Here is a 23087-nt window from a genome sequence, read left to right as displayed (position 1 = left end):
GGAACCTCCTGTCTTATTTTCGGACGTGAAGGCGGAGACGGCAGTTCCCCTCATGGTATAGCGTATTAGGCTATACCTAATCTGGTAGACACCAAACCGCATTGAGACAGAAGCGCTAAACCCGACCGGGGAAGTTGCCGAAAACGGCCACGGTCTCGTTAACTACTTCATGCTCTCTTCCTATAACCTCAATGTCTACGTATGTGTAATGCTCTGTTTCACTATATGTAGGTATACATATTGTATTCATGAAAGTTTTAATCCCAACTGTAGTACACAATCTACAAAATCACATTTTCGCGCTCGACCCTCTCCACCATCCTGACCACGGCATCGGCAATCCCATACGAAAACGAATAGCCACCACCACCAAACCCATAGGCCGACAACACCACCCGATGACCCTTTCGCTCCAAGTCGAGACGGAAACCTCCTTTTCGAGATGGTCGGATCCCGATAATGTAACTCACCTTATCAGCAGCTGGGTGTTCCGGAACAATTTCAGGAGCTAACTGATGCGCGCGCGCAATCTCATCCCTCGCAATATCCATATCGACCTCAGGTGACCTGGAGAGGTTAGCTTTAAGAGTTACCCCGGGTTTGGAGATATTTTGGGGATTTTCATACAGATTGTCCTGTTGCCTCACCCCACCAAGAACCACTCCCTTGGATAGAGGCCGAGGAATCACATAGGTATATTCTTTGCCATTTCGGAAGTGGAGTGTGTTGCATTGATCAGTGGCCAGAAACACATTCTGCCCTCGCTCCGGAAAACAGTTATCATCTTGCACATCCGTCAGGGTTTTACTACCCCAACCGCTTGCATTGATGAAGACCCGTGATTCGGGGAACGTGTCATACAGCTCCTGGAGAGACTCGACACGTTGGCGGATAAAGCGACCCCCAAGAGATTCAACCAGGTTCCTAAGATAAGGCATATGCCTCGTGGGATCTGTGACAAGCGTTTCATAGGCCCAGGCACAGTTGAAATTGGGAGGGTATTCACCAGGACTCATCTCACGGAACTAAACCCAGCACGAAGAATTTTAGTTTCAATCAAGCGCGGATCACATGGAGTCCAAAGTACCTTGGAGACGACCGTCTTACCCCATATCGCCGAGTCAGCGGCAGGCTTTTGTTCGAGGTATTCTCGTACGTTGACAATGCTCACCCCTGCTTCGGGGCCATCCTGGGCCATCTTGAGTAGCACACGATGTGTGACAGCTTGAAGGTACCGTTGATCAGGAGTGATACCCCCAGCAGCATGCCACGCTGCTCCTGCCCAAGCCGATGCATAGTAGATATTTTGGTCTCCCGGTAGATATTCAGCCACCAATATCACGGGGAATCCATTCAGCAGCAATTGCCGAGCAGTCGCACAACCAATGATTCCTGCACCGAGGATGACAATGGGCCTTTGAGAAAAGGGCACCTCATTGGTATTAGATTCACATTCACCCATTATAAGAGTATCAGTGTTTCCCGAGGTCCTTCACGGAAGTGAGGGATGGCTTAAGAGTAGATCGTAAATTTATATATCTTCAAATTGCCCAAAGACAAGGGAAAAGGGGGGGATCAACAATGGTTGGAGCTTTTAAGCCTTCAACATGACATTTTAACTGGAAATCTAAAGATTAATTTCGATTCCAATCAATTAATTCCCATTAATCTAATAGTTATAACACAAATCCGAAGCTATATCTTACTCCGGCAATAATAAAGTGGGTCGATAACGGTTTCTTCCGACGTCGCAATCCCTGTCTGTCAATTTCTTTCCTTTTCCTTCGGACGTTGGATATCCATTTTTAACTGTCTACCCAATCCTATCCAAGAGAACGCAATCCGGGGAAGTGATGTGATAGGTTCCTCTTTCTTTATTGGCCATTTTGTTAGTTCGTGGACATCCCTGTATGGAGTACTCCGTATCTGGAGACACTTCATGCAGCCATCCCTACCTAGTTGGTTTACCCATTCGGCTCAAGCCGACCCAACACTAAACTAGGGTTAGCTGTGCTCCATCCCTTACTTGCTAGGGGCTCTTGCAGACCGGGTTCATGATGGAGGGAGCGGAGAAGAACCAGGTGGGTGCCCGTTTTTCGGATCTCTCCAGGTGTCCCGCATATCTATGTTGTAGTTAAATTAACTGTTTCACGTCCCAGAACACTCTCTCGGACCAACATGAAATTGCCATCCTTCACGATCGGGATGCCGAGAAGATCTTACCCTATGAAGCCGATGATTCGCCTTTTCCCGAGGTGCGGGCTGTCATCCAGCCAGTCAATGACTTGACGCTGCCTGTTAATACAGTCCGCATGTGGACCATTGGAATTGTGTTCACCATCGTATGTCTTATGGCTTTATGCGACCGGGCGATCGGCAAGATAATACTAACCGCCGGCACAGGTCGGTAGTGGACTGAACCAGTTCTTCAGCTTACGACAGCCCAGTGTGAAAATCAGTGCTCTAGTGGCACAATTGCTAGCTTTCCCACTAGGATGTGCCTGGGCGAAATGGATTCCCCTCGGACTGCTGAATCCCGACCGGGATTTCAATATCAAGGAGCATGCCTTGATCACAATCATGGCGAACGTCTCTATTGGGTCTGCTGCTGCCACCCAAGTTATCGAAGCGCTTGTCAAGTTCTATAACATGCCATCGCAGGGTGGATTTGAAGTCTTATTGTGTGTTACCACGCAATTGTTTGGCTTCGGCTTAGCTGGCATGGCCTCGCGCTGGCTAGTCGGCCCGGCATCGATGCTTTGGCCGCAGGTGTTGTCAAACGCAGCACTATTGACCACTCTCCATTCTCGCTCCAATCTTATCGCAGATGGCTGGCAACTCACACGTCTCCGCTTCTTTCTTTATGTTTTCATCGGTGGCGCCATCTGGTACTTCGTCCCGGGATATCTTTTTACGGGTCTCAGCACATTCGCCTTCATCTGCTGGATCGTGCCATCCAACGTAGTGGTGAACCAGCTCTTTGGACAAACCACCGGACTGGGAATGTCGGTATTGACCTTCGACTGGGCCCAGGTTGTCTACGCCAATCAGAGCCCTCTACTTGTTCCCTTTTGGGCTGGTCTTAATGTGATGGGATCATTTGCGCTCTTCTTTTGGCTTGTGTGTCCGCTCGTTTACTACACCAACACCTGGTATTCCGCACACCTGCCGCTGCTCAACTCCGACACCTTCGATAATACTGGAGTGCCTTATAACACCAGTCGTATCATGGGCTCGGGTGGGAGTATTGACGAAACTGCTTATCGAGACTATTCGCCCATGTTTCTACCGGCTGGCTTTGCAATCACATTCGGTGTTGCCTTTGCTAACTTGACGGGCATCTTCTTCCATATCGCGTTGTATCATGGGAAAGACTTGTGGCAACAATGGAAAGGGACCAGCAAACAAGACGTCCATAGTCGACTGATGTCTTCATATCGAGCCGTACCCTGGTGGTGGTTTGCCGCAGTTACTGTCCTGATGTTCGTTTTGAGCATTGTGACCAACGAGGTGTGGCACACGGGTCTACCGGCATGGGGTGTGCTTGTGGCATTCGTGTTACCAGCGGTCTACTTTATTCCTGTTGGGGTCATCCAAGCCCTCACAAATATCAGCAGTAACCAACTCAACCTGCTCACGGAATTCATTGGCGGATATGCCTTCCTCGGGCAGCCAGTGGCCAACATGACTTTCAAATTCTATGGTTATGTCGCCGTCCAGCAAGGACTCGAGTGAGTTACATTCTGTCCCAAAAAGAAAATCAATACGTGTTAACACGATACACCGTATTAGATTTGTCGCCGATATGAAGTTGGCTCATTATATGCACATCGCCCCACGGCTTCTGTTTGTAGCTCAAGGCCTTGCCACACTCATCGGGGCTATCGTTCAATGTGGTGTGACAGTGTTCATGATTACCAGAATTGATGGTGTGTGCACCCCCGAGGCCGAGGGGAATTTCATCTGCCCTCATGGAAAAGTCACCTACTCTTCGTCTCTCATTTGGGGTGAGTTCCATATTATCGTCGATGTTCTGCCAGGTCACAAAGCTAATCAACCTTCAGGTGCTGTTGGTCCAGGCCGATTGTTTTCTTCGGGGCAGATATATAGCAATTTGCTTTGGTTTTTCCTGGTCGGACCGGCGGCGGTAGTCATTACCTATCTTCTAGGTCGTCGTTGGAAAGCTGTCAATTACATCTCGTGGCCCGTCGCCTTCGGTGCAATGAGTATGGTCCCACCCGCTACAGGTATCAGCTTCTCCTCGTGGTGGATAGTCAACTTGATATTCAATGGCGTACTCCGTCGCCGCAAACCCGCGTGGTGGTCGAAATACAGTATGTTTATCGTTTCTCCTTCATCGTTGCCTCTTTTGCTGACTGCCCGCAGATTATGTGTTATCCGCCGCGCTAGACTGCGGCGTTGCAGTCGCGACGGTAATCATCTTCTTTTGCATAACTCTTCCGGCCGGTTCGTTGGGTTGGTGGGGAAATATCGTGTCGAAAACAACAGCCGACGGCAGAGGCACGCCCTACCTGGAGTTACCAGCGCGTGGCTACTTTGGGCCCCCGAAGGGAACTTGGGAGTGATCAGCAACGCTTGATCTCAACTTCATCTTGGCCTCCTTCTATCTCCATATATTGCCGTAATCACTGTTTCTTGGGTGCACTTTGCATCTCTTATTTTTAATATACAATATCCTGGGTACGCAGGAGTCGAAAATGATCTTTTGGATACCCCTACGGAATGGGCTACGGGGGGGGGTGGGCGTTTATTCTCACATTGTACCTCATCACTATATCATATCTCATTTCTCATTGCACATAAATTAAGACTGACCATCAAAGCTTGACCGACCGACCGCTCACATAGACTTTGACAATATTCCGATCATCCCCAGTCATCAGAAACTTCTCGAATATCACCTGGAGGGTATCTTCATCTTCGACTGGGCTCATGACTCCTGCTTGGCCAAGATTGGTATGGACTTCGAGCGCATCAAACTCTTTGCCAACTGCAAAGTTACCAACCCGGTCATCGAGACCACACACTTGCGCACCACCTAGGGTGGCGAGAAAGAAGCCTTCGCACAAAGAAAGGGCAGGGTCCCGTCCTTGGGTCAACATCTGCTGCGCATTCGATACAATGAAAGCCTGTTTCATTGCATCCAGTATGGATGACGAGTAGCCACCACCACTATCAGTTCCCAGGCCCACCTTGATACCGCGGCGCAGATACTCTCGCACAGGTGCTACCATAAAATCTTGCATGGTGGTGTTGGAGATTGGGCAATGGGAAATCCCGCAACCAAGTTCCTGGATGCGACGCATCTCTCCTTCTTGTAAAAAGATACAGTGGGCAAGGATGGATCGATCATTCAACAAACCATATCGCTGATAGAGATCAGCTTCCGTATCAAATTCTGGAAAGAGCTGATGCGTGAACTCGATCTCCTGCTTTGCTTCATTGAAATGGGTCTGTATTGGGAGATCGGGATGTTCACGGGCGATGGCACCAAGCCCGTCCAGTAATTCCGGCTCACAACATATCGCAAAGCGTGGCGTCAGTATTGGTTTCACCAGACGGGATTCCGGATCAAGTTTCTGAACATGGTGGATGAGCTCACGCGTTTCGCGCAGTGAGTCGGACACCGACGGATCCCGATACCAGTCCGGGGCATTCCGGTTCATGTTACACTTGCCCACCAGAGCGCGCTGTCCTTTTTCAAAGCAGACATCAGCCAGAATGCAAGTTGCCTGCCCATGATGGGAGCCGTAATATGATGCGGTGGTGATGCCCTGTTGTAAAAGACCCGTCACGCAAGAGGCGTACATGTGTTTGGCATATTCCGGATCTTGGAACTTGGCCTCGTGGGCAAAAGTGACCTTATCCAACCAGTCGAGCAAGGAAATCCCTCTTCCCACACCACGCTGTGCCCACTGCGGTGCATGGTTGTGAGTATCAACAAAGCCGGGGCACAGAAATCCCCCGCGCTTGAGATATTTCACTGGGAAAACGTCCGGCACATAGCCATTTTCCGAGACAATGGAGTTGATCTGATCCGATTCCACATCTGCTTGTAGCGCCTGAATCTTGCCATCTATTCCCACAATCACAATGCAATTCTCCAGGATCTCGAGGTCATCCAGACTTCGGGAATGGATCACTGTGCCATGAAAGCCGAGGGGCAGCCCAGAGACCGGGGTGGCGTTCTTGTCGAGTTCTTCCATGATACACAAAATAAAGAGACTATGGCCAATGGTTCTACTATGATGGCCGTAGTTCCGCAAAATATAAAAGGTAAATGGAGATGAATGGAGATCAGCGGGAAATTAATAATCGGCATATGGTGCCCAGGTGCCCGCAGGTGCAGGTGCCCAGGTGCTGTGGAAGCCTGAACATCGACAACCTGTGATTGTGGTGCTCTTCATTTTAGCTGAAATCCAAAAATAAGTCTTCTATACTTCAAATCTGAAGAGTCTATTCCTTTGAGTTGGGTGCGAGTGTTAAATTGTATGTACCAACCCATTCTCATATCTGCCCTGGTGACCATGAACTATATAAAAGATCATGTCGCAGACATTGAAATGATGCTTAATCTGATCGGGTCTGTCCTGTTGTTTTTACTTGTGACGAACTCTCAAAGTATTAACATGAAAGCAAAATGCCTAGCCCGGTGGAAAACTCCGTCTATCCCCAATAGAGCACAGTTTAAATACAGAGAAAAAGATTTGTTCAAAGGGTATAGTATGATGCCATCTCCTCTTGGAACCAATTGTAGGAATAGAAGAGTTGTTCCGCCATCTGCGGGTCGATCATTGGGACAGTCCCACTGCCATCCACGAGCAACACGTCGTCGAGAACTGGGGCAAGTGGAACTGGAGGTGGAGGGGGTGCGGCCAAAGACATTGGATGAGGTGGAAGGAGTGCAGGTGGTGGTGGCGGAGGTGGTTGTGGTTGATGTTGTGGGTGATGGAGATGTTGCTGCTGTTCTAATTGCTGCTGATAGGCCATTTGGCTGAAGATCACTGTACTCTGGTGCCGGAATGTCTCTGCTAACCGGTCCACCCCAGGCCGACGCTTGCCAAATTCTTCCAAGAGCACGACAACCGCCTGAATAGCACGTCGCATGGTCTGTTCTTCAGGGTGCCAGGGGGCAGGCTGAGACTCGCGTAATGAGCGCGCATTCTGCTCAAGGCACCACAGGATAGTGATACCAGCAAAATAAACTTGACTCAGAGTTAACCAGATCCATTTCAGCTTGCCAACTGAGTAGCTGTCCCAATAGGATCGAATGACTTGGATACTGGATTCGCCACAGCTGATGATACTGGTAATGTCGGGCGTCGGATTGCGTGGGCTGGGGCGGTACATCAAGAGCAGTGTTGTGTAATAGAGATAATCGTAATAAGAGGTAGAATAGAGAAGTGCGGATGGATATACTGGAGCCGTCATGCGCCAGTCATCAACCTCATGGCGGAATCGACTGAGCGTAGCGGTAGCTTCTTGGGCTGTCAGTCGTGGCAGGCTGCTATATACTACAAGTGGAACAGTCAGAGGAATACAACAAGCAGGTGAGACTCAAATTCACTTACAGTATTGATAGATGCGTGAAAATATTCGCCGCAGACGTATCACCTGCAAAGGGATCGTCATCGCGCTGGCGCCAGGCGCTTCGGTTTCATCGTCATTGAGTTCTCGCAGAAGACCCACGCTAATATCGTCGTCGGCAATTCCCAATGGCCGACCCAAGGTGCTAGCGATGAGACGGTCCAGGTTGTAAAGACTCCAGAAGGCGCGCTTGGCCATCTCCTCCTCGGCAATGCTAGGATACGACCGCGCTTTGTGCAGACCCATACTAATCGACAATCGCATTGTCGCACCCAACACATGCCAAATACTGGGGCCAGCAGTCGCAAACATGGTATACAAGGCCAATCCCAGCAGTGCCCGTACAGCCGGCAAGTCTTCATTTTGCAACGCCAGTGGAAGCGTCTCCTGGCTGGCATGGTAAAATTCAGCTGCCTGGGTCGGGTCTGCAGACCCAATCAGAAGCGAAATAGCAATGACAATATGATAAGAGTGATGGGTTTCCGGCGATGGAACACCACCCGTGTAGATATGGCGCAGATGGGCCATAAACTCCGGACGGGACAGGAACGGGTACTGGTATCCAATACTATCGAAATATTGCCCCGTTAGCCGTTCCGCTGCCTCCAACGACGACAAGCGCATGACTCGCGGCGCGGAGGAAGGTCGTGCAACTGACGGTCGGCGATGCTCCAGCTGATCGCGAAAGATCTCGCCGATGTTGGGGAGTTCGGTTCCTACTCCCGGCGATGCCTCCGAGGGTCCTGCAGTCGCGGACGAACCACCACTGCCGGCAGGGCTCGGAATTGAGGTCGAACGATTACCCCCGGTCGCAATCATAGCGGGGACCTGATACCACCAATCCGGATCTCCCTCGCCATCGACCGGTGTTCCCGTCGGCAATTCCGACACCGAAAGGCCCGACTTGCGGCGGACAACCTCCTCCAGCCACCGTACTCGTTTCTGCAAATTTTCCAGCTGGTCTCGGGGAACGGAGGCGCTAGCGACTTGAGGACCGGGCGGGGGTATGGTGCATCGGACTCCGGCGCGGGTGCAGGCGGAACAGTTGGGGTATCGAAAGTCGCATTTCTTCTTCCTTTTGCGACAAAAGTCACAGGCTGTTGATACTCGTTTGCTGCGAGCTTGCGAGACATCTATAGACTCATGACGAACTGGGGTTGGTTGAGGCCAGGTCGGGGTAGTGTTGATCGAATCCAAGCGGAACTTCCCCAGCTGATCGCGGAAATCCTTATTTCCAGATGTGCTCATGGTCGGGGGTCACTTAAGCTATCCATTTCCCGAGCACAGCCACCAATTGTGATTAAAGAAAAGCACACGTTCATAGTACTGTAGGTATTGAGAGAGGAAGATATGGAAAAGTGGGGGGGGAGAAGAGCTTAGCCCATCCCCCGGGGTTACTTTCGCTTACATAGGCGAAGCACCGATGGCCGAAAGAGTTATCATTCTGCGAGATTATGGCTTTGAGATTAATTCGATTGTTCGATTGTTCGATTATTCGATTATTCTATATTTATCTCCCGTATTTCTACATTTATCCGGTAATTATATCTCAATATCCCTGTTTCATCAGGCCTATCTAGGGATTTTAGGGTTACTTTGCAGTTCCTCGTCTCCGGATACAATCACTATATACTCTGTACAGTGCTCTATTATATGATCATATTGGAGGTGTTCAGAGACAAGATCTCAAGTTGAATTATCCAATATCTGTTCAATTTGGTAGGCACTTTCCCTCATACACATACGCCGAATCCCTTCATGGAACCTCCCCGGATGCTATATGGACCAGTCTAGCTCTGCGTTGAAACATCAAAACAACATGCAGGAACCGATCTGCATTGTACATACCTGAAGTGGGATGAGAGAGATGGACCCTCGTGTTTCCACTATACAACCTTTTGCTACTGCATGACCGTGTGATTTTATGGTCCCGAGGTTGCAACTGCATTGAAGCTTCATTGCCTGGAAAACACATAAATAAGCCCCCAATTCCCCTCCCAAAATCTTGGTCACTAACTTACATTCACTTAATACACTCTCCGTTGACAATCCCAGTCTCAGTCGCAATCTCACCATGAAGATTAACGCCCTCCCTCTCCTGTTCGCCACCGCTGCCAGCGCCAGTGTCCAGGGCTTCGACATTTCTGGCTATCAACCTAAAGTGGACTTTGCCGGTGCTTATGCTGCCGGTGCACGCTTCGTCATGATCAAGGTGGGTTTTCCCAAAGTTACTACGAATCCGTCATCCGTCACAATACTAACTATACTAGGCGACTGAGGGTACCAGCTTCATCTCTAGCTCTTTCTCGAGCCAATACCAGGGTGCCACTAGCGCCGGTCTGATCCGTGGTGGCTATCACTTTGCCCACCCCGACAGTAGCACTGGTGCCGCGCAAGCCAAGTACTTCATCGCCCACGGTGGTGGTTGGTCTGATGATGGCCTAACCCTGCCCGGCATGCTGGACATTGAATACAACCCATCCGGCGCAACCTGCTATGGGCTCAGCCATTCAGCCATGGTTTCCTGGATCAAGGACTTTGGCGAGACCTACAAGAGCGCCGCTGGCCGCTACCCTATGATCTACACCACCGCCGACTGGTGGAATACCTGCACTGGTGGCAGCACGGCGTTCAGCCAGGACTACCCGTTGGTTCTGGCTCGATACAGCACTTCGGTCGGCACTATCCCCGGTGGCTGGCCTTTCCAGAGCTTCTGGCAGAACTCGGACGCGTATAGCTTCGGAGGTGACTCAGAAATTTGGAATGGCAGTGAGGCCTCTCTGAAGACATTTGCCAAGACCGCTGCTTAAAGATAGTCAGTTGGTCTGAGAATTTCCCGCAAGATGTACAATGGATATGTACCCATTGAATTTTGGTTCGTTTTGCGCAGATACTTGTACATCTCAGCCTTTTCTACCTATTTGATTGAATGGCAGTGGAATTGATCGTTATATACCAGACGCGATACATTATATAATGTATGTTGTACCTAGGTAGTCCACTGACTCATTCTTATTCATCGTGACGGATCCCGGGCACCCAAAAGGGACGTGCACGTGACTCGCATCTATATTCTCATCGCATACTTAAATGGTCCCTTGTCTAGACAATTTGCTTTTGATGGGGACAAAAGTTTCAAGAAACAATGTCATATCTTGTTTTCCACTCAGATGGCTTTCTTATGAAAGATCTTTCTGGCGTATATCTTCTGTCGACAGCCCTCTTGGGCTTCCTTGTTGTCCTCGCATGGCGCCGGACGGGAGAACTGACAATACCGATTGTCAACTCGTACTCCAGAGATGTAACTTTGAAAAAGGCTCAGTCAAAGTTCATGTCAGATGCCAGGGGTTTAATCAAAGAAGGAATTCAGAAGGCAAGTTGGGCTCCTTTCCTACAAAAACGCTGCGTCTAATGTACACGCTTCAGTTTGACGGCCCATTTCGCATCATAACCAATCTTGGCTCTCGGGTGATTCTCCCAGCATCGTATACAGAGTGGCTGAAAAACTGTCCGGATCTAGATCATCAGGCGCTTGTCCACGATGTATGTTGCAGTTGTCTTTGCCGATGAGAGAAGGGAACTGACGACACGATTTCATACAGCAATATTTTGCGGCATACCCCGGGATGGATGGTCAGAGAGTTGTTACTGATCCCAGGAAGATACTTATTAATGTCACCAAAACAAAATTGAACAATCAGAGCAGTCGTACGTGGCAGCTTCAGGACCCATGATTCACATCGGAGTCTCACTAATATGGCCTTCCATCACAGAGTGTGGGCTGTTTCATGAACATCTTACGGAGGCTCTAGAAGACACCTGGACGGATTACGATGGTAGGTCTTTATATACCGGGTTAGAATGCTTGACTGACTTACTCTTCAGAATGGCACACCGTTGATTGGTCTCAACACGCAGTCCGCTTCGTCGGGCGAATGTCAGCATCTGTCTTCGTCGGTCCTGAATTAGCTCGTGATCCTAAGTGGCAAGAGCTAATTCTCACTTCGTCAATGAATACCTTTATGGGGATTCGATCTCTCCGCGCCTTGCCGGCTTTTCTTCGTCCATTGGTCCATTGGTTCTTACCAGAACTCAGAAAGTGCCGTCAGCAAATTCATCTTGCTCGGACTATGTTGCAGCCAATCTTCGACCGCAGGGGGTACGGGCAGTCTCAATCCATTGAGCCTGGTAAGACGGAAAAGTTTGAGGATACTATACAGTGGCTTGAAGAAACCGCTGCCGGACGCCCCTATGATGCCGCTGCAGCGCAAATCGCATTTGCGATAAGCGCAATGCACACAACTTCCGAGCTACTCAAGCAGTCCCTACTGGATATTTGTATGCACCCAGATCTGATTCCGGTTCTACGAGATGAAGCACAGAAAGCTATCGAGGAGAGTGGATGGACAACTGCAGGTGTCTTCAAGATGCAGCTGTTGGACAGCGCAGTAAAGGAAACACAACGGCTCAAACCGGGGTTGTTAGGTACGCGTCTACTTCCAACTCATCAGTACTCTCAAGATAGTAGACTCACTCTCCCACAGTAAATCTTGAGCGAAAAGCCCTGCAAGATGTTATTCTTCCCAACGGCATGACTATCCCTCGCGGAACGAATGTTGCCGTTGATGCATCCATTATGTGGGATCCAGCAGTGTACCCCGATCCATTCTCTTATGACGCCTACCGCTTTCTTCGTCTTCGCAAATCCGGTAATACTGCGGCAGCACTAGCATCCACGAGCCCAGAGCATATTGCTTTTGGAATTGGAAAGCCAATTTGTCCTGGGAGATTCTTCGCTAGCAATGAAGTCAAGATTGCTCTGGCGAAGATTCTTTTGACTTATGATGTCAGGATCCCTGAAGGGATAACACCCAGGATTGTGGAGATGGGGTTTGAAATGCTGAGTGATCCAGATGCAAAGCTGGAGGTTAGAAAGCGAAAGGGGTAGAAATCAAGAATGCAGTCTGTACTATAGAAAACAATATTATTATGGAATTATTTCCATCTTAAGAAATCGAAGTTGAGCTGAATGAGGGGAAATCCGAGGGAACGGAGAACCGAAGGGGATTAGTGTCTCTTGACTCACACCAGGCTACCTAGGTATATCCAGTATATCTTCTTTGAGATTCCAAGGATATTCTCTGCATCCTTCGCTTCCCATTCATCCTTTTTCTATAGGAGAAGAATCATGGATCTCATCAAATATGCCACCGAGCCCGATGGACCAGCACTTGCCAAAGTCAACGTGCAAAGCTTTCAAGGCCGCCGTTACCTCCAAGAAGTTTTTCCAGGAACCACCCTGAGCAGAGTGCAGGAATACAAGATCGTTGTGGGAATGAAACATCTTGCCAACCCCAATATGCACGTCCTCAAGATCCATGATCCAGTCAGTGGGGAACTGGCGACCTACAGCCGTTGGCAGTTTCCAGCATCATTTGGTCCGAGTCTGGTTCCTCTAAGTGAAAAAGCAGTGTTTTTGGCCAAGGACTCCATTCCACATGCACCCCAACAAATGAACAAGGGTGTTTTTAATGGCTTCAAAAAACTCCTAGAGGAGAGTCGCAAGCGATACACGACAGAGAACGATATCGGTAAGTGGCCCCCCAAATTCCCGACAGGGGGTTCTTTCTGGCTCAAACAGTTCACCAGTCCTCGATCTGCTAGCTACCCTGCCGGAATATCAAGGGCGAGGGTTTGGTTCCGCTGTCTTGAAATGGGGCATGGAAAAAGCAGATGCCTCCCAGTCACGCATCTTCCTTGAGGGTACGCCCGAGGGTGTTCCCATTTACCTCAAACACGGATGGAAGATATTAGAGGAGGTAGTTATGGATTACACACAATTTGGTGGTGTTGGGCAAGAATCCTTTTTCCTGATGATGAGGGATCCAGTTTCACAATAGGGGGTGCAATGTTCATATAGATCTACTGTTGGAACGGGAGATGAATATGTACAGGTGTATATGCATCAGGTACATTTACCAAACCGGGATAGGTTTAGAATACATACTACCTCAATGCCTGGCAATGTCTTGCTGGTATAGCTAAATTAAAATGTATGTTTACTACTCACATATGTGTGTAGGTACCTATGTACCTATGTACCTACCTAGGTACACTACCTAGGTACTCCGTAATAGTTGAGTGGATAAACAAACTGCCGACGTCATTTCCCCAGGAATTTCTTGCTCCCCCGATACCCTTTGCCCTCTTTCCTTTCTCATATATTCATCTCTGTAATGGCTCCGCTCAAGTTTGCAATCCTTGACGATTATCAGGGAATTGCACCGGCCTATTTTACCTCCCTCGAGTCGCGAGTTGAAATTTCCAGTTTCCCCGAAACCCTCGACCCCCGCGATCCAGCACAACATGCTGCTCTTGTCCAACGACTCCTTCCCTTCGATATTATCTTAGCAATGCGCGAGCGGACACCTTTTGCAGCCGATGCAATTGCCTCTCTCCCAAATTTGAAACTCCTTTTGACCACGGGTACCCGCAACCTGGCGCTAGATCTCGAGGCATTTACACGATCCAATGTGGCCGTTGCAGGCACCGAGGGCCGTCCACCCGGTGTGAATTCGACCGTTCAACATACATGGGCTTTGATATTGGGGCTTGCCCGAAATATAGCACGCGACGATGCAGCGGTCAAACGTGGTGCATGGCAAGGCTCCCTTGGGATCAACTTATCCGGGAAGACACTGGGACTTCTTGGCCTGGGGAAACTCGGGTCCCAAGTAGGAAATATTGGCACTCTGGCGTTTGGGATGAAAGTTCTCGCATGGTCAACAAATTTGACACAGGAAAAGGCGGACGAGCAAGCTCACGCTCAGGGTCTGCCAGCGGGGACATTTGCCGTCGCTGCGTCTAAAGAGGAATTCTTCGCACATGCCGATATCGTTAGTGTACACAGTGTGCTATCGGATCGAAGCCGTGGAATCATTGGGGCGGCTGAAATAGCAAATATGCGATCGTCTGCATTGATCATCAATACTTCGCGTGGACCCTTAATTGAGGAGCAGGCCCTCCTCGAGGCCTTGAATGCGGGCCGCATCCGTGGCGCCGCATTAGATGTCTTTGACCTGGAGCCATTACCTCTCGATAGCCCTTGGCGTACTACTCACTGGGGCCAAGATGGACGCAGTGAAGTTCTGCTTTCCCCCCACATGGGATATGGAGAGGAGGAGCTATTGCGGGGGTGGTATCGCGAAACAGCTGAGAATTTGGAGCGGTGGTTAAATGGACAGGAGCTACTACGTAGGATGAACTGATGTACAATAGACATGTAAATAGGAAATAAACTGAGTTCAACATTAGAAATGAAAAGGTGAAAATACAATGCAGAACAGGAACCATCCGAGAGAGTCGGACTCTACGAACAGGAATTGTGGGATGGTTTCAAACTTTTCTTTAAGGAATTCAATTGCTGACGTAGACAGTGCAGAGTCCAATTTACCCCAGTCCCTTACCATTTCGAGAATGAAGCCGAGAATGTGGGCTTGTTCTGCATGTGGAGGCTCACCGAATGACGAATGCGTACGATCACCGGCTAGAGGTCCACGTTCACGAGTCTAAATGTCTAAATATCTACATAAATACATAAAGACTCTTTATTTTGAGACAATTAATTTCGTTTCAGGGGCCTGTGCCTCGGTCTTCCGAGCGGAAAGACCTCGGTTGAAGGGAACAATGTGGGATGTTGTCTACATCTGTACATCACTACCTCTACCCCAATAAAACCCCAGGTATTTCCCCTTCATTTTCATTCACCTTATCTCGTTCTCCTGTTCTCCTGTTCTCCTATTCTCCTATTCTCCTATTCTCCTATCCTACCCTCATATCGTCCTATTATACCCTTCTCCATACCTCCGTCAATATGGCCCCATCCGCCGATCCCATTCCCGTGACGCCCGCCTTTGCAAACTTCCCTCCTCCGACCCATCCCGACTGTCTGCGTGTTGAACGCAGTACGAAAGCATTCGCAAGCGGAGCTTATTCTCTCGTGGACCTCCCCGCGGGCGCCCTCTTCGCCAAGATCACTACGGCAACTCCCGGAAAGAAAGCCTACACGAGTGTGCAAACCGGCCGCGACACTCACATCGAACTCAACTCCGACCTAGTCTACTGCAACCACTCATGCGCGCCATCGTTGGTTTTCGACATGGGCCGCATGGAGGTGCGTGTTGTGGACGACCGTCCTTTGAAGGCAGGCGATGCCCTCACCTTCTTCTACCCCAGCACCGAGTGGGACATGGACCAGGCATTCCAGTGTACCTGCGGGGCAGGGGACGGGATCTGCAGAGGCTGGATCTCCGGGGCCAAGGACATGTCCGACAAGCTGAACGGGTACTGGCTTAATGACCACATATCTGAATTGTTGAACGAGAAGGCCAATTGAGGGGCTGGCACCCCAAACAATTGGAGGACTTGGGTGCTTATAAAGTTTCGAAAAGAAGATATCCAAATATCCAAATAGAAAATAGAGAGAAATAGATACTAGCGTTGAGAGAACTAAAAATACACAGACCTTCCAACGACCTGCCAACCTTTCCATAAATCTCAACTACCACCAGCTCCCCCGATCAATGCAAATTGAATCAGTCTACGTCGGTCAATCTCTTTCTTCAACATCATCAAACAAGTTGCAACAATAACCGCTTCATCCAGTTCCAGGGACTGTAACGCAGCTTCATCAATCTGCAATTCACCCCCATTGCCCGCAGAAGATCGCGATGTGCCGGGCGTCCGAGAATCCTCTCCTCGAACTAGCTGTGCAATCCTATAGCCCCGAGTCTCTTCACTCTTGCCCTTCTCTTCTTCCACTGCACGAAAAACGATCAAATTGACTTTCTGCCCATCTGCCCTTTTTTCCTTGGCATATTCCCATTCGAACTGTTTACCATCAGGCATACGAAAGCGCATTGTGCGGGAGGTCCATTTCCCAGTGACACTCAGTTCCTCGGGAATGTCACTGGAAGGTTGAAGCAGGTGTACAACGGGATCACGGCCCGGACCGACGAAGTACTCCGTCCGTATGAGACTTCCGCGCTCTGGGTGGGACAGGATCGCATTACCTGAACAAAGTTTGTCGCGCGTGGAAACGTAGGCCTCGGTGCCATCTGGGTTGTAGATGAAGATCTCGGTTTGGCGAGATGGCAGTGGGAGACGAAAGGCGCGAATGCCTTGCGCATTGATGGTTAAAATGCGTGATGGATAAAAAGAGGATGGACTCTCGATGAGTGTGCTTAGAGTACTGTTGGATCTCATAGACAAGGCTGAGGAGTTAATCTCCATTTCCTTTGTCTTAGGATCAAGAATGGTTGTGGTCATTGTCAAGGTGATTTGGCTCTGGGTCTCTGAATGACTTTGAATGACTCTGAATAACTACTCTCAGAGGCATTCAGCAGTCTTCTGTGTATGTGGTATATATACTGTCTTCTTCAATACGAGACTTTCCTAATTGGGCGCTGGGCTGCCAGGTCGATCCACGGGTTCAAACGAACTTTATTCCAAATTTCTTGGCACTCGTGTTCCCATGACGTCGGAGATCATCAATACTAAGTATTCTTCCAAGGATTCTTCTTCCATTCGCTACTTCTCATGCTGATACCTGGACTTGCTGAGCCTCGCATAGCCCGCGTCTTCTCACACTGTGCAGTGGGGCTATGCAACTCCCCAATCAGTGTTCCAAAGTTGGTTGCAATAATCGGCCCAATGGATCAATGTATATCCCAAGGCAAAGTATACCACAATGGGGCAAGAAGCATCTATGCCGGTGAATGGTCAATGTCGCGATAATGTCTGTCAGTCTCTAAGGTGAACTGCCACCGCCTGATGGATGGAACCACTACAGCACAGCCGCTCTAAGTCGACTTACATCCGATCTTTCAGACCAATCTCGGCGAGAAGTTCCATCCAAACTCCTTTCCAATCAAGGAAACAGCCTGTACCAGGAATGTTAGGAGACTACAATGGCTTCAATCTCGGGTCTGCTGATGCCGTACACTTTCCACGTCCAAAAAGGCGCACCTCGCACCACGAATGCAGAAAACTACAGTGGCTTCGATCTCCAATCTCCAATGCCGACTCCCTTCCTAATGGGGTATCCCGGGACGAGCAGGATCCACTCCCGATGTTACTGGCACTTTATTGGTGGAGTCACTCACCCTTTCGGCTAAGATCCGCACAGCATTCCGTCCATTATTGGTCTCCGCTCTTCAGTCGCTAATGGGCAGTCACTTCCATCGAACTGGGCTTGTGGTTTAGTGGTATAATACTCCCTTAGCATGGGAGTGGTCCGGGGTTCGATTCCCCGCGAGTCCATTCTTTTTGCTTTTGGCTATGTTCATCCCCAATTCCATTGTATCTGCGGTTGGTGTGGGCTTTCTTTTTTCTATCCAGCTCATGGCCATCATCTCTTATGTTGGCATGATCTATACATTTTTGAATCCAAGTCTAAGGTCTATGTCTATCAGCTGACACCAATACGACTATATCTACATTCCAATCACACTCGGGCCCAGATCTCTTGAGCAGTCAGCAGTGTACTCAACACCATAGTCGATCCAACCACCACGTCCCCAGTGGGCATCCAGCCCAGAAGCTCAAGCGGGATAAGCAAATCACAGCCATCCACCACGATCTGCTTGACCCAGGCAGAGGCAGCAGTCGGTGTGACCGGAGTAGCCTTCTCCGAGGCGGTCTTCTGGTTCTTTTTCTTGCCATTCTTCTTAGAAGGCTGCTCCGCGGGACCGACAAGCAGCGCCCACATAGCCCCGACAACAGAGAAAGAGAGCGCATAGAACCAGAAAGTATTTGCTTGGTCCATAACACGATCATTCCAGGGCACTGCGTAGACACCCATTGCATGAAGCTATCCCTTCGTCAGTCCTATTCACCAAAGGGAAAAGGCGATAAATAATGTACCGTGGTCAGGTCTTCCAGGACAAAGTAGAGGCCAAAACAAGTGCATTGGGCTAGTTCAAGCATCCCAGCCACCGAACCGAAGCCATCCTTGCCCAGCAATTGGGACATCCGCTGGAATGAGTCAATGAACCCAAAGAAGCGGAAATATCTCCGCGCTACACAATAAATCCAAAATCAGCATTTACGACAATCAACCTGTATGGCTATCCATCAGATGTGGAAATCAACTTACCCAATGCCAATTGCAGCTTGACCGTGGTCAATTGCACGGCCAGGGCACTGCTCATTGTGAGCGCTGCGACGACCTGCGACACGCATTGGATCAGACGAAGGGTCTTTTCGAGACCAGCGCCCGATTTGACGAAGCGAGAAAATTGTTGGATCATCGCTACAGCACTGCTACGAGCTCTGGGGACAATATACTCTTCTGGGATGGAGGTTGGGGATTGTGTGTCAAAGGCTTGGAAGCGGGCTAATCTCACTGCACTAGTAATTTTGCTTATTCAGCCTTGCATATTCGAAGACCTGTATGTGTATCAATTACTTTACATATAGTCAGCTATTAATTATCGTTCGTAGTTGCTTTTCTGGGGTAACTCTATGAGTGTGACAGAGGTTTGCTGGTAGTTGTGTGTTTTGGATATATACAAACGACAGGTCCAGCACTACAAAAACAAATTACAGATTATCTTCGCAAACCATGAAAATGAAACAATTGACACGCAAAATGAGACAATGCTTGAAAAATAGTAGGGATATATCAGTCCATCAGCTATTGACCGCGAGCAGGTTCGTCAAACCATCCACTCGACAATATTTCCAAGTCTCCTCTACCGTCCTTTGCCGCCCGAGATATCCTGGCCCAGACGATATCCACCGACCTTCTCCCACTCCACTTTCTGTCGTGTAATGGGAAGCTGCCTCCGGAGACCCTTGAACACGCCCTCGGATGTCTGGACGAAAGCCCGGTTCAGCGCTTCCTGGTAATCGCGCTCCGCCGCAGCAATGCGCGAGACAATCGACTCGGCGGATACGGAGGGGATAGAAATGTTGACAGGCTTAGTAGTGTTGAGGGCCACGTTGCCATCCTCGTAGTAGTGCACGTCGACGTGGATGTTGCCAGTCAGGGTAGAGGACGAGGAGGAGACGGGAAGTTGGTATATCGCGCGGAAACGACCGTTCCTATTGTGATATACAGACAACCCTCCCCAGACAGGGAAGCGTCCATGATGATTAGTTTCCACCCAAAGTGTTGATTGTAGAGTGTGTAATCACTCACCAGAAGTTGTTGGGGGAGTATCGGTTGGCGACCAAGACGATGGCAATTACAGTATCATTCTCAATAGGGTAGACACCATATGAGCAGTTGGGGTAGTGTTCACGGGCATGAACACCGAACAATTTGAGCAGCGATTTGCTAAACACGGTAAGCAGAATACTATTAAGACTTCAACATCATTCCTTACATCAAGTCCGCGTGCTCTGACTCCAATGCGTATGATTGTGCCGCAGAGGCAGTCTGTTACCGTCGTTCAAACCCCGTGAGCCTTCAATGCACCACCCCAGTTGGTCAGCTGAAACCTACCTGTGTGGTATGGTCGACCTCGAACGAGGTTTGGCTCTCCGGGTCGAAGTAGCGGTTGTCTTCGAGCTCGTTAAACCCACTAACAATGACCTTCCCAGAAAATGTGTCAGCTCCACTGCAGACATAGACCACTCTCGAGCGAAACCCACCTCCTGACTTGATCCCGGCAATTTCACAGCTGCGAGCTGCGCCTCGTTGTATCGCTTGAATGCAGGCAGAAGGGAAGGAACAATATCCTCGCCTTCAGTCAAGGCTTGCACATCTAATCAAGTAGTGGGGATCAGTATCACCGTTCGTGCAAGTGTTGGAGTTGCGGGGATCGGGACAGGCAGCGTAGCGCTAGGAGGGCAATTTACCGGCGACGACGTCTGCGAGCTGAAGAAAAACATGTCAGTAATCACCCCTAAGCTCATAACGGACGATGACCAAGGGAATGGGGTTCCTGGATCATTGTTGACGTGCATACCTCTCCGGGCGGGGCACCCTCGATGAAGGAAGACGCCAGTTCAACAGTGGAAGCCATGGCAAAAATATGATCAAGGTAGTAGATATTGAGCAAGAGGTTCAAGCGCAATTTAAATCCTTGGTAATACTTGAGCTTGGAGTGGTGAGGGCCTGGAGTCTCTGCGGAGAGAAGAGCTGTCGGAGGCGGAGAGAGATAAGCACGTGGCCGACTATACGTCCAGAACAATGTACGTATGAGATGTAGACAGTAGACATCAACATTCTGGAAAGTGGAATGATAAAAAAAAAAATAATATGCCATGAGGTATCTGAAAACTCGCTGGAATTACAAATGTGTATCTTGCTTGAAAACATCCATACCCAAATAACACCATGCTCTTGAAAACCCCCACAGAGAAAACACCATGCCCGTAACCCGAGAACGCATAACAAGAATACCAAATTCCGCATCACAGATTCAAAAAGCTCCTTTCAATCAATGCTCATATTCATAAAGCCATCGCTGGCTTCGGTCATCCCTTGCAGGCCGACGCGTTTCACACCTCCAGCATGAGAGGTCGTTCGATTGCCATTGCCTGATTCAGAACTGAGTCGTTCGGAGAACGGTGCACCGAGGCCCGGCTTTGGCGGCGGACCCCAGATGTTGGGGCCCATATCACTGACATTGTTGGAATGAGTCATGACTGGACTGCTCTGGACACTCACACTGGGCGAGACAGCCCGGCGCTTGAAAAGATTAGGATCGAAGTCATCGTCACGACGCCGCTTGCGACAGATCTCCCCAATACTTGGCATACCCGGGGCATGGGGGGTGGAAGAGCGGGAACGCTGCTTGAAGGATTCCGCGGTAACAGAGCCCACGGTCGTGGACGGAGTCATATCCATAAACATATCCTCATCTGCCATAGAGGGACCTCCCTGGCGAACCGGGGGTGGGGTTCTGTATCGTCCATCAAACGAGTTCCAAAACTCGGCGCCGCCCGAGTTGCGACTGGCTTGCTTGCCAAAGGTATCCGTAGATGCTGTATCCATTCCCGCTTTGACCGCGGGATCTTCTGTCACTGTCGAATCCAACGAGGTCGAGGGTTGCAATGACGGGAACTCGCCGAGGGCAGGTGTTGATTCAGGTTCGGTGTCGCGGACCTGCCGGACCACTTCTGCTTCTCGTTTCATATCGCTATCGACTGGAGCACCCTCCTCCATCAGAGCAGCGCGGATGCGCGCAAATGTCTTAGTCTTAGGCTGTCAGTGAAGTTAGCTTCTGGACCACTGAAGTAGAAAGGCACCGACTTACAAGTAAGCTCCCACGCCGGGTCACCGCGCGACGGATTACTCCCAGTGGACCGCCACCTTCTGGATGTGGAGTGGAAATTGGGCTTCCACTTCGCGTCGCGCGACTCTCACTATCGTCGCTCATATCGGACAAACGAAGGTCGCGTGTGCCAAAGCTGAGGCTCTCTCTGCGTGAATGCGCAGTCTGTCGCGGGGCAAAATAACCACCGGAGTGCTCGACACTCTTCATGATGGGCGGAGAGTGAGGAGTAGGACTAGGCTTTGTGCTGTTTCCACTTGCACTGCTGGAGCTGTGGCGACTGCGGCCTTTGCGAAAACGCGCGCGTTGGAAGCTCATCAAGCTGGCGGCAGCTTGTGAATATCCTCCCATCCACTCGTTACCCGGGCTTTGCATATTGCTAGCAAACGGACTCGGCGCACTGATGCGAGTCGCCTGCGGCGTATTGATCATATCATCGTCGCGATCAGCCATAGACTCATCTTCCTCCTCGCTGCTACTTGTGTCCGACTCCATCATATTCACACTCGACATGGAGCTTGAGATTGTTGTACGGTCCGCTGGACCCGACGTTGAAAAAGGTGGAACGGACGTCGCTCCGAGAGATCCGCGTCGCTGGGGTATTGCCATGCCCCGCCCTCCAACGGTGGGCGATGAATCCGGGGACGACTCGGCTAGGGTGGAATGGTGTAGGTTCGTACATGCGCGTGAGAAGTCGAGGCCCCGAGATCGTCGAGGGAGAACAGACCCCGGGGATCCGTAGATATGTGATGGGTCAAGTTTAGGAGAGAGAGGGGCGCAGTTCGTAAGTGATGGCGACCCGGCGGGTTTGGAAGGCAAGTTTATTGAGAGGTTCGAATGAGATGCACTTGATCTTCGAGGCGTTGCAGGAAGAGCGGGTATTGCATTATCGTCTTTGCTTGGTGCTCGACTGAGATCACCAGTCGATGGTTGGGTGGAAGATGTAGGTCTGGACGCATCAGATAAGGAGCGCGACTTGGGAGAACGCGACGGTTCAAGTTGGTGTTCTAGGTCGGTTTGATGAGGTTGAGCTAATTGTTGACTGAGCTTGCTTTCAAACCCGTGGGCTGATGTACTGCGCCCCGGCGCTGGAGGTCGAACCTGCGCCATTATCCAGGTCACTTTGATCTGATTTAGCGATACAGAGCAAGGGCGCAACAGTCAAGGGCATCATTCGTCGGCACCGTGGTAGAG

The 23087-nt window shown here is 50.0% G+C and overlaps 13 protein-coding genes across 13 annotated transcripts; 6 read left to right on the top strand and 7 right to left on the bottom strand.

Moving 5' to 3' along the window:
• Nucleotides 1-281: 281 nt before the first annotated feature.
• On the bottom strand, nucleotides 282-1462 carry N7525_009922 (FAD-dependent oxidoreductase; the record flags this gene model as incomplete). The annotated part of the gene is made up of 3 exons (XM_002563980.1): nucleotides 282-567; nucleotides 628-1025; nucleotides 1088-1462. The coding sequence occupies 3 exons, from the start codon at nucleotides 1460-1462 to the stop codon at nucleotides 282-284; spliced, it is 1059 nt and encodes a 352-aa protein (XP_002564026.1).
• Nucleotides 1463-2054: 592 nt separating this feature from the next.
• optF (uncharacterized protein) lies at nucleotides 2055-4586 on the top strand (the record flags this gene model as incomplete). The annotated part of the gene is made up of 6 exons (XM_002563979.2): nucleotides 2055-2081; nucleotides 2160-2342; nucleotides 2404-3731; nucleotides 3793-4007; nucleotides 4065-4334; nucleotides 4387-4586. 6 exons carry the CDS (start codon nucleotides 2055-2057, stop codon nucleotides 4584-4586), a joined length of 2223 nt encoding a protein of 740 aa, XP_002564025.2.
• Nucleotides 4587-4838: 252 nt separating this feature from the next.
• On the bottom strand, nucleotides 4839-6227 carry N7525_009920 (putative guanine deaminase; the record flags this gene model as incomplete). Its single annotated transcript, XM_002563978.2, has 1 exon — nucleotides 4839-6227. The coding sequence occupies one exon, from the start codon at nucleotides 6225-6227 to the stop codon at nucleotides 4839-4841; it is 1389 nt and encodes a 462-aa protein (XP_002564024.1).
• A 505-nt stretch (nucleotides 6228-6732) lies between these two features.
• N7525_009919 (putative C6 transcription factor) lies at nucleotides 6733-8856 on the bottom strand (the record flags this gene model as incomplete). Its single annotated transcript, XM_061214900.1, has 2 exons — nucleotides 6733-7535; nucleotides 7593-8856. 2 exons carry the CDS (start codon nucleotides 8854-8856, stop codon nucleotides 6733-6735), a joined length of 2067 nt encoding a protein of 688 aa, XP_061069331.1.
• An 826-nt stretch (nucleotides 8857-9682) lies between these two features.
• N7525_009918 (lysozyme) lies at nucleotides 9683-10418 on the top strand (the record flags this gene model as incomplete). Its single annotated transcript, XM_002563976.2, has 2 exons — nucleotides 9683-9820; nucleotides 9879-10418. 2 exons carry the CDS (start codon nucleotides 9683-9685, stop codon nucleotides 10416-10418), a joined length of 678 nt encoding a protein of 225 aa, XP_002564022.1.
• Nucleotides 10419-11234: 816 nt separating this feature from the next.
• Nucleotides 11235-12556, top strand: N7525_009917 (cytochrome P450; the record flags this gene model as incomplete). The annotated part of the gene is made up of 4 exons (XM_002563975.2): nucleotides 11235-11316; nucleotides 11382-11444; nucleotides 11494-12093; nucleotides 12153-12556. 4 exons carry the CDS (start codon nucleotides 11235-11237, stop codon nucleotides 12554-12556), a joined length of 1149 nt encoding a protein of 382 aa, XP_002564021.2.
• A 240-nt stretch (nucleotides 12557-12796) lies between these two features.
• N7525_009916 (uncharacterized protein) lies at nucleotides 12797-13508 on the top strand (the record flags this gene model as incomplete). Its single annotated transcript, XM_061214899.1, has 2 exons — nucleotides 12797-13199; nucleotides 13273-13508. 2 exons carry the CDS (start codon nucleotides 12797-12799, stop codon nucleotides 13506-13508), a joined length of 639 nt encoding a protein of 212 aa, XP_061069330.1.
• A 336-nt stretch (nucleotides 13509-13844) lies between these two features.
• On the top strand, nucleotides 13845-14876 carry N7525_009915 (D-2-hydroxyacid dehydrogenase family protein; the record flags this gene model as incomplete). The annotated part of the gene is made up of 1 exon (XM_002563973.1): nucleotides 13845-14876. One exon carries the CDS (start codon nucleotides 13845-13847, stop codon nucleotides 14874-14876), a length of 1032 nt encoding a protein of 343 aa, XP_002564019.1.
• A 605-nt stretch (nucleotides 14877-15481) lies between these two features.
• On the top strand, nucleotides 15482-16003 carry N7525_009914 (uncharacterized protein; the record flags this gene model as incomplete). Its single annotated transcript, XM_002563972.1, has 1 exon — nucleotides 15482-16003. The coding sequence occupies one exon, from the start codon at nucleotides 15482-15484 to the stop codon at nucleotides 16001-16003; it is 522 nt and encodes a 173-aa protein (XP_002564018.1).
• A 161-nt stretch (nucleotides 16004-16164) lies between these two features.
• On the bottom strand, nucleotides 16165-16935 carry N7525_009913 (uncharacterized protein; the record flags this gene model as incomplete). The annotated part of the gene is made up of 1 exon (XM_061214898.1): nucleotides 16165-16935. The coding sequence occupies one exon, from the start codon at nucleotides 16933-16935 to the stop codon at nucleotides 16165-16167; it is 771 nt and encodes a 256-aa protein (XP_061069329.1).
• Nucleotides 16936-18112: 1177 nt separating this feature from the next.
• N7525_009912 (PEX11 domain protein) lies at nucleotides 18113-18917 on the bottom strand (the record flags this gene model as incomplete). The annotated part of the gene is made up of 3 exons (XM_002563970.1): nucleotides 18113-18478; nucleotides 18532-18686; nucleotides 18764-18917. The coding sequence occupies 3 exons, from the start codon at nucleotides 18915-18917 to the stop codon at nucleotides 18113-18115; spliced, it is 675 nt and encodes a 224-aa protein (XP_002564016.1).
• Nucleotides 18918-19361: 444 nt separating this feature from the next.
• On the bottom strand, nucleotides 19362-20639 carry N7525_009911 (F-actin-capping protein subunit alpha; the record flags this gene model as incomplete). The annotated part of the gene is made up of 7 exons (XM_002563969.1): nucleotides 19362-19713; nucleotides 19811-19948; nucleotides 19998-20050; nucleotides 20117-20206; nucleotides 20266-20378; nucleotides 20473-20491; nucleotides 20583-20639. The coding sequence occupies 7 exons, from the start codon at nucleotides 20637-20639 to the stop codon at nucleotides 19362-19364; spliced, it is 822 nt and encodes a 273-aa protein (XP_002564015.1).
• Nucleotides 20640-21052: 413 nt separating this feature from the next.
• Nucleotides 21053-23003, bottom strand: N7525_009910 (uncharacterized protein; the record flags this gene model as incomplete). Its single annotated transcript, XM_002563968.1, has 2 exons — nucleotides 21053-21823; nucleotides 21876-23003. 2 exons carry the CDS (start codon nucleotides 23001-23003, stop codon nucleotides 21053-21055), a joined length of 1899 nt encoding a protein of 632 aa, XP_002564014.1.
• Nucleotides 23004-23087: the final 84 nt, after the last annotated feature.

This window comes from Penicillium rubens (genome assembly GCF_028828025.1).
Source record: "Penicillium rubens strain IBT 27055 chromosome Unknown utg000003l_segment0_segment0, whole genome shotgun sequence".
NCBI classification, from domain to species: Eukaryota; Fungi; Ascomycota; class Eurotiomycetes; order Eurotiales; family Aspergillaceae; genus Penicillium; species Penicillium rubens.
The sequence above is the reverse complement of the archived record's forward strand: the minus strand, read 5'-3'. Positions and strand labels throughout refer to the sequence as shown.